A 9,554-nucleotide genomic window follows, 5' to 3' on the forward strand; every position below is an offset into this window, starting at 1 on the left:
CCTCTTTTCTCTATGTATCTCTCCATACCACCCACTCACTCCCCCTCACCTTCTTTTATTTGATACCCTTTCATTTTCATTCTCTGTAATTCAAACAGCTCAAGAATTTAAAGTTTTATGTTTTTCTGCCAAAAAACGTGTTGAGTTTTATTTATATGTGATGTATAATTGACTTTTTTCTCCTATGGGCCATTGGCCCTTAGTGGAAAAAGATATAACAACTTCATTTTTCAGCCTGTCTATTCCTATTTTATAGGCTGGTATGAGCATTAAAAAATTATTGCTTGAACTCCACAAGTGAATGGGCTGAAAAACCATATTAAAATGCAAAATTCACCTAAACTACTAAATTCCCATAGATCAGGTATTCTGTTTTGTTTATCTTCCTGATCCCATTGGACCTAGCTCATCCCCAAGCAGTTTTGTAGGAGTTCAATGAATGTTTATTGAACAAATGTACTATGCACCCATCTGTAAATAAATGGGCATCAATAATTCCTCACAAAAAGAAATAATAGACAGAATACAGAAGCACTAAATGTTACATGGTTCATCTAATATAATAAAAACTGCTCTGTTCTGTTCCACTTTTTTGTTAGCCACTTGTACAGAAACACAGGTGGCATGCTTATTAGATCTGGAAATGTCCTGAAGCTGCAAGAGGTTCCTAATGCATTGGATGATTCAGTAGAGATTCAAAGAGATCTCACTGGCCTGGAACTAGCAGCTGAATATGTAATATGAAATTTAATAGGATAAGTGTGGGTTCACACTTGGGTTCACAAAATAACCATAGCTGAATAAGCTGGAGGACACATGACTAGGTCACAGTTGGGGGAAATAAGAGAGACTTTGAGATTTTAGTGGGCCACACTCTCCATGTGAGACAACACATGGGCACATAAAGACTGTCTATAAAGGGGTCAGAATCCAAGCATAAAGGGGTTGTTATGCCAGGATACTTCTTTCTTCTTATTTCAAAAGGTGACTGCTCCCTCTAGAGATGCATGGAGACATGCCTTGGTTGGTGATCCTTTTTTTCAATGCTGAGGCCATGAAGTTCAGCATTCTGTCCTCACTATATTTAGCTAGTCTGGTCCTGCAGTGACAAATACACTGTCCATCGCCAGACCTCGATTCAAATCATTTTCAGCCTGGGTAGGACCTTCTAGAACTTGTACCGTAGTGACATGGTCTTTAAGAGCCTCCATACTAAAGAGATGTCAGAGGAGGATATTAGTGGAGAAAAAAGGACCTAGTAGTTATGAATGCTATGCATAGATTGTGAAATCTTAACACCACTAGGAGTCTTCAGGGATCACCCTACACATTCATTTGGCCTAGGCTACATGTCCTAATTGACAATCAATTAAGACTGACCCTGACATCATAACACTAAGTTGTCTGGTCTCTGACATCTGATATGCCCTGCAATACATACAGCCAACAATTGGATTACCTCACCATTTCAGCTAACCAAACATCTTCCTGTTTTCAAAAGCTTCCCTTTAGAAAGCTAAATAACCAGCCATATCTAAAAAAAAAATAAACTCACTGCTTTGGAAGTCCATTCATTCAGCAGGCACACTGCCTATGTACAAGGGAAGTTTCTGCTTTGGGTAGGTGTTATCACCTCTGAAAGAGCCTACCTGCTCTGAGATATTATGATTCTTTGAAAAGCCTGCTGTGAATTCTGAACACCATCAAAGGAACAATACAGCTAGCAGGGCCTTTCCTGGCTTATGAGAGATGAGTAACATAGCTTTTTGGTTCACTCCAGGTAGATCAAAGGGTTCTCCAAGATTTTTTATCAGAGAAACTTCCTAGGTTGATGGCCCACTTGGAGCAGCACAAAATCGACCTGTCACTGATCACCTTCAACTGGTTCCTTGTGATTTTTGTGGACAACCTCATCAGCGACATATTGCTCAGAGTCTGGGACGCCTTCCTATATGAAGGAATTAAGGTAGGAGCTGCTCTCCTTTGCTAGCTCTGGCTTTAGGGGATTCCTCAGTCTAGTGGGCAATAATGAAAGAATTATTTTATTCATTCCCTGGTCTAGTGCCAGCTCATTTCATCCTGTACTTGTTTTCCCTAGAAACTATTTCTGAGAAGTATTTTATGTGCTAATTGGCATGACATATTTCATAAAGCAGCTGAATTTTCCCTGTTCTGCATTCTACTGCTATAGTAAGAAAGCCATTCCACTATTCCTAAAAGCCAGATATATTCACTTTTCCCTGAATTGACCAGGCAAAGAAAGTATGAAGATTAGGTAACTAGCATTCTCTCTTACCCATTTGGGCCTGCCAAGGGTACCTTTAAAATGATAGATGAAACAAAACAGTGTTCTTTTCCATGGGGTCAGTGCTCTGAATAGACTGAACAGGCAGCCATCTTCATGTTATGAGGTGATGGAATCTCCATTGCCCTAGAATGCTATCATTTTCTGCTTGATGTGGTTTTGCTCTGTTTCTGCTTAGCCTGCAATTCCCATCATTAAGTTACTTGTCTGAATTAGGCCCCCAAAGGAGGGAACCCTATCCACTGAGTTACCTAATAGAAGAGAACAAGGAAGATCTTAAAGAAAGTAGTATCCCTCTATCCTTTCATTAGCATATATTAGTTTCTTAGTCTGGTTAATTACCAACTTATTATAACGTGGAGAGTCGATTCCCAAGGATGAGATAGACACAGGACAAGGAAGGGCAAGCATCACTGCAGTCTTGAGCTCTGAAAGGATGGAGCATGAGGTTCTGCCCAGATAATAGAACCAGATGGAATGACCGTAGGCTGTGCCTGTGGCCAGAGGGGACAGCAGGAGAGCATTGAACCAGGAAGATCTCACTGGCCAATGGGTGTCTAAGGAATGATCTGTGGGAGGCAGGAAGGAAGAGAAGAAAAATTTTAGCTCTCCTTTCTTCCTGAGCTCACCTGCTCAAAGCAGATGGGGTTTTGACCCTTAGCATCACATTTTCCTGGCTGTGTCTTATAATAGTTACAAAAGTAAAACTCCCCTTTATATATATAATAGCTAGCATTTATATAGTGCTTTAAGTTTTCAAAGCTCTTTACAAATATTATCTCATTTTACCCAGCATTTCAAATATAGACTTCCTAGTTTACAAAGTGTTTTCTTCACTTTCCACAACACCTTTGTAAATAGGTAGTACAAGAGTTATTTTACAGATGAGAAAACTGAGGCTCAGAAAGGTCAGTGATGGATGTCAGAGCCAGAACTTAAACCTGAGTCTTAAAAGCACATCTAGTGATTGTTTTCCCCACCAGACAGTGGTAGTAAGGTTAACTGAAAGGACTGAAGAAGATGTATCAAAGAAAAGAGGTTTGTTTGTTTTTTTAACATTTGGATAGGCAGTGGGATTAAGTGACTTGCCCAGGGTCACACAGCTAGTAAGTGTTATGTGTCTGAGGCCGTATTTGAACTCAGGTCCTCCTGAATCCGGGGCCAGTGCTCTATCCACAGCACCACCTAGCTGCCCCAAAAGAGTTTATTTTTAAAGCTGACTTTAAAGCCTTTGATCTAGACAGGGTATGAAACTGGCTATTTTCAGCTCGTCTCTTTGGCTTCCTTAACCCAAAGAAATGATACTGTGAGGACTTAAGCTGTTTGGAAAGAGAGATTTAAAGCCAAGGGAAGCCTTCAGAGATCTTCATGTCACTCCACTCAGGCAGTTTCTTCTCTGTGTCTATGTAGTGCCTATCTGTGGCTTAATAGGTACAACTTGCTTATAAAGCCATACATAAGATTGTTCTATTAAGTATTTCCCTGTACTTATGTGTCACTGACACTTCCTGAAACACATTTGAACCCATTTCAGGTGATATTCCGATATGCCCTTGCTATATTTAAGTACAATGAAGAAGCAATACTAAGGATTCATGATACTCTTGAGATCTACCAGTATCTTCGATTCTTCACCAAAACGATTTGCAATGGCCGGTAAGGACTTTAATGTTAATATTTGGTAGATAAGTATTTGTCAGACACCTGCTCTGAGCCCAGCACTGTGCTGGGTGCTATGGGCAGCCCCAAATATATCCCTGCCCCTAAAGAGTTTCCTTTGTAGTTGGGAACACAAGAGTTTTTTTTTTAAAAAAACATGAAACAAGAAGTATAGGTGCTAAAAACACATGTGCTAAAATAGCATGGTATAGTTTATGAGTGTTATAGTTTGGCGAAGTTTGGAACCAGATTTTGGAGGGCCAAGAAAGGCAGAAGCTGAAGCTTAGCCTCAACTAATGTGCTTTGCTAAAAGCAGTTTAGATTTGATGTCATAGGAAATTGGGAGCCATTATAGGTTCCTGAGCAGGCCAATGGAATGTGAAATGAAAGTGAAATGCAATATTGATTGGAGGGGTTGGAGACTACAGTCAATATCTAGGCCTTCCATAAACAATCCAGCCAACTAGTGTGTACCTTCCTCTTATATCAGTGGTAAAATGGCCGTGAGAACCTCTAAGACTAATAAAGAATGGGACTGTATGCCCACGGTCAGGCTCTGCCCACCAAAAGCAACAACCATTTTTTAAAATCAAGGATCCTAAGAATGGCTGGCTAAATGACTCCTTCCTGTCCGCAACTGTTCTGTTCTAAACAACTTTATAACCTCCCTCATGTTGCCCCAAGGCCCAGGAAAGAGCCTGTCAGATGTGAGCCTTCAGAGTTCATAAAAGCAGGCCACAGGGCAAACGAGATTTGAAAGGAAGCCTTTTAAACCCCCTGACGTATTGTCGTAAATGGATCTGTGAATTGGTCCAACCATTCTGGAAAAATAATTAGGAATTATGTTTTAAAAGTGACTAAATGTCCATATTGTGTGACAAAGGAATCCCACTGCTAATCACATACCTCAAAACAGCCAAAATAGAAAGGTCCAATACATGCCAAAATATTTATAATAGCACTCTTTGCATTAGCAAAGTACTGGAAACAGAGTTGATGCCCATCATTTGGAGAATGGCTACAAAAAGTTTGGTACATGAATGCGATGGGATATGACTGCAACCTAAGAAGCTATAAATCTGAATGAAGAATACAGAGAGGCAAGCTGAAAAATCTACTTTGTATTTACCTTCTATCAGCATGGCATAGCAAATAGAATACTGGCCTCAAAGCCAGGAAAATCTGGATTCAAGCCCCATGTGCTGTGTGACTCCGGGCAAATCCTGTAACCTCTCAGCACTGTAGGCAATTGTGGACATGTAAATTGTAGCAAATATGCCAATCTGCACTGGGAAGAGACATTTCCTCACCTGGGAGTTTTCTGTCCCAGTGAAGTCACGGGTGCAGCGCTTATCCCCAGGCCTGGTAGCTCTCTAATATGGACAAATTATTTCTCCTGCTGGAATCTGAGCTGCTGGAGGTCACTGCCTAGTTCACTTTTGTCTTCGTATGTCCTGGACCTAAAACAGTGCCTCTGTGTGCTGTGGTTGCTAAAAAAAAGCCAGTGTATGGCCTTGGACCACAGGTTCTAAACTGTAGTTGCAGAATTTGTTCTTCAAGTGTTTCTCCAGCCCTAACCTCTCTCCTGACTTCTAGTCTTGCATCCTCAATTCCCAGTGTCCCATAGACCAGGGCTTCTTGCACTCTTTCCATTCCAGCCCCTTCAGTGCTTCTTAATCTCACTGTGTCCAAAACTGAACTCATCACCTTTCCCCCAAAGCCCTCCTGTCTTCCTAATGTCTCTGTTACTGTCAAGGACATCACATCCTAAGTATTATCCTCCACTCTTCACTCCCACCCCTACATCTAAACTGTTGCTAAGTCTTATCAATTATCCCTTTGTAACATCTCTCACACATGTCCCTCTTCTCTCCTCTGCCACTGTCACCACCCCAGTGAAGGTCCTCATCACCTTGACGATTGCCATAGCCTGCTGGTTGATCTCCCTTCCTTGACTCCCCCAACCCTCATCCAGTTCATCCTCTACCCAGCTACCAAAGTTTTCTTCCTGAAGTACAGATCTGACCATGTCATCCTTCCCCACCTATTTAATAAACTGTAGAGGCTCCCTGTTACCTCCAGGATCAAATGTAAAATGCTCTGTTTGGCTTTTAAAGCCCTTCATACCTTTCCAGTCTTCTTACACTTTACTTTCCTCATCTACTGTGATCCAGTGACACTGAGCTCTTTGCTGATCCTTGAACAAGCCACTCTTATCTCCTGACTCTGGGAATTTTCAAGGGCTGTGCCCCACACCTGGAGAGCTCTCTCCTTTTCTCTGCCTCCTGGATTCCATCAGGTCTCAGCAGAAATCCCACTGTCTGCAAGAAATCTTACCCAGTCCTCCTTAACGTTAGTGCTCTTCTTCTGAGACTATCCCCAATGTTTCCTGTATTTATCTTGTTTGTACATAGTTGTACCAGCACCACTACCAACACTACCACCGTCACCATCACTACCACTGCCACCACCAACACTACCATCTGGAATGTGACGTCCTCGAGGGCAGGGGCTGTTTTTGCCTTTCTTTGTATCCCCAGCTGTTAGCACAATGCCTGATTCATAGTAGTCACTTAATAAATGCTTATGGACTGACTGTTTGGAGAAACTTTCCAGAAATGTTCATTTCATGGCATGAAAGCCATAAGCTTGTTTAGACTAATGGTCAGTCACAAAGCTGTGCTGAAAAAAGATGCACTCCATTCCTTCTGTTTGTGCCAGGCTGGTCTGCCATTACATTTTTCAGCCTTCTATGTTTATGCCCACCTTGTTAAGGCCTGTGCTTCAGGGAACATCTGTAGGGAGAGGTGTCCACACCTGAGTTCACACTACAACCCAAAACAGTCTACATACAGTAAGAGTCTAATATGTCATGGTTGATGTGTAATGAAGGTGCTCATCCTGTCACAAGTTTTATTAATTTGTTGGTACAAGCATTAATGATTGCCTTTTGTTTACCATCACCATTCATATGAAAAATGTTCAGACCCTGCCCTGCCTTTTCAGATTGGCTAACTAATCAGTCTTACCCCTCCCTCTCTCTCCTTCACAGTAAACTGATGAATATTGCTTTCAATGACATGAACCCCTTTCCCATGAAGCAACTCAGAAACCGTCGGGCCATGCACAGGGAAAAGCTTGAGACTGAACTGCGGGAGCTGGAGCACATCAAAGCAGAATTCCTGAAAAAGAGAGCCATGCAGGGAAGCAAGTCATTGGAGGGTTGCATGAGTGAGGATGAGGAAGAGACCTAGCTAGAGGTCCCTGACCCACTCATCTTCTGCCTTGGCAATCTGGGGAATTGACAGGTTGCTTGGGTTTTTGTCTTTTTCTTTCTCAAAGCTCTTTATGATTTTCTAACCAAAAATGCATCTAAAAAGGAGTAAATAGCACCAAAGGAGGGATGAGGATGAGACCGTTCAAATCCAGGGAGATTGCTGGAAAGATTCTCTCCCGCCATGTGGCCCAGCCCTGTGTTTGCTGCAGCCCTCTCTTTTCTGCCTCCTTCTTACCTCAGTTTCATCCTCCTCAGCCCCAGTGGAGCAGCTACTACTACTCACAGGTTGTTGTTTGTCCTTCATTCCGGAAGAGGACCATGACATCAGGGAGATGATACTATGAATTGCAAGTGAATTAGATTTAAGTGAAGAAGGGCTATGCAAAGTCACCAGCCTCACTTTCTCCTCTGGAGCCATCTGGGTCCAGTGGTGAGATATAGATCAGGGTTGAAGATGGCCCCAGTGCAGTGGGAGACCTTGAACTTTTTAAGCTAAGGCCTTTCCCAGGTCTCGATTTGTCTGTGGCAACACCCACTCAGTGATTAAGGCTAGACTGGAGATTAGGCAGTAAAAGAGAGGAGACAGCCAAGAATGACACTATGGGTACTAACTTGGGTATCCTAGAGGACCATGGTTTTTAAAGAGCTATAAATAAATGCTAGCTGTTATTATTGTACCTTGCAGTTGCTGTTGTTTTAAACTAGTAGACCTGCTTTCATCATCCAGGTAAGCATGTGTCCTGGCCTCATCTCCCTATGTTTACTCCAAACCCAGAGTAGAGATACCAGGAAATACCACCTTATTGAAGCCCAGTCCTTAACTGTGCTCTCTGTTCCATGCCCACTTCTGAGGACTTGAAAGTGATGTGGGCTTTATTCTATGGCAGGTAAAGCATGTCATCCCACCCCTGCTTCAGCTACAAAGTTGTTTTTAATGTCAAATGAAAGGATTTTATACATTTTTCCTTATGCAAAGCTAGTCAGGTAACCTGCATGTTACATCTAATGTGATATGTCTGTTTTGATTTTTCCAGTTTAAAAGCTTCAAATTATGGTTAAACAATCCCTTGCCTTCTTAAAAACTGATTTCTCTTTGGAGAGGAGAAATACAAGCTGATTTGCAGTTACATGTTTAATAATGTCATATATTTAATAGAGAAGCACACCTAATGCACACAACTCACCAGAATGAATCTGGATGATAGATTTTACTTGAAAATGTTGCTACTTCAGTTTTCCTTTTTCTCTGCCCAGGAAAGGTCACTGTGAAATTGTTGGCTAAGATATGTTTTCTGCTCCCTTCAAGTAATATCAAAAATCATACTAATGATTTTGATTCAAAATATTGTGGCCCAAATCTCTCAATCTAGTCCATACTGCTCCTCTTAGCCTTGTATCCTCCATGTGACATTGTTACAGTCCATTCTAGTCATGAAGCTAAGCCATTGACCATATGAGCCAGAGTCTCCTTTGCTAAGTATTTTCTTAGATTGGAAGGGAAATGGGGTGTGGTAAGGAGGGAGAGGGGATTAGCATTAATTATTAGAACCAGAAAATAGTAAATTGTCTATAGTTCTCCATCCAGACTGGCTTCTCACTCCTGGCTGTTCTATAAATTCATCCTCAGAGGCAGATGAATGCTTGAGTGTACCTCAAGCATCTTCTGTTGCTTGAGAGCTTCTAGGCACAGTTGAACTTTCCAGGAAATGATTCATTAGGAAAGCCCCTCCTCTCTAAGTCTTCACTGACCTATAGCTCACATTATACTTAAGAGCATCATAGGAATTGGGTACCCTCTTTTGGAGGAGTCAAATGTTCTGTTCAGTCTATTAAATGGGGTTAACAGTGTTGTCCTGCCTGCTTCACAGGGTTGTTGTGAGCAACAGATGAAATGACAGATGCACACCGTAACTAGAGCATTTGTTATGCAGCCGAGGGCCTAGCTGATTAAGAATGGTTCGGCTGATATTTGGCCTCCTAACACATCCACCTAAAACAAAAATTAGAGAAATTCATCCTGACTTTCTTACCTCCCCTAGGTCAGGTGGGCTTGTGTTCTCTAATTGTTGAACTGACTCTGCCTGGAGATTCTCATGGAATCATTGGTAAATTTGGCTCTGGAATTCCCAATGCACTTTGTAATCTTTAGCAGAAAAACTCAGTAACAGCACAAAGTACCCAGGATATGATGTAACCATTGGAAAGTCTCACAAAGAACTGGCAAGAGCCTAGTGAGGTGGCAGTGGAATTTTTTTTTTCAGTAAATCACTTGAACATATAAATCGATGCACATAGTCTAGAGACTTCTGATAC

The 9,554-nt window shown here is 41.7% G+C and overlaps 1 protein-coding gene across 1 annotated transcript in view; it reads left to right on the plus strand.

Annotated features, from left to right (window-relative positions):
- Nucleotides 1-7,918, plus strand: part of TBC1D2 (TBC1 domain family member 2) — a 63,049-nt gene extending 55,131 nt beyond the window's left edge. The window contains 3 exon segments of the mRNA XM_020995561.2: nucleotides 1,781-1,966; nucleotides 3,840-3,961; nucleotides 7,017-7,918. Coding sequence (XP_020851220.1) covers nucleotides 1,781-1,966; nucleotides 3,840-3,961; nucleotides 7,017-7,218 — 510 coding nt within the window. The 3' untranslated portion in view covers nucleotides 7,219-7,918.
- The last annotated feature ends 1,636 nt before the right edge of the window (nucleotides 7,919-9,554 follow it).

Source organism: Phascolarctos cinereus, unplaced genomic scaffold, assembly GCF_003287225.1.
Source record: "Phascolarctos cinereus isolate Bilbo 61053 unplaced genomic scaffold, phaCin_HiC Scaffold_4;HRSCAF=312, whole genome shotgun sequence".
Lineage (NCBI taxonomy): Eukaryota > Metazoa > Chordata > Mammalia > Diprotodontia > Phascolarctidae > Phascolarctos > Phascolarctos cinereus.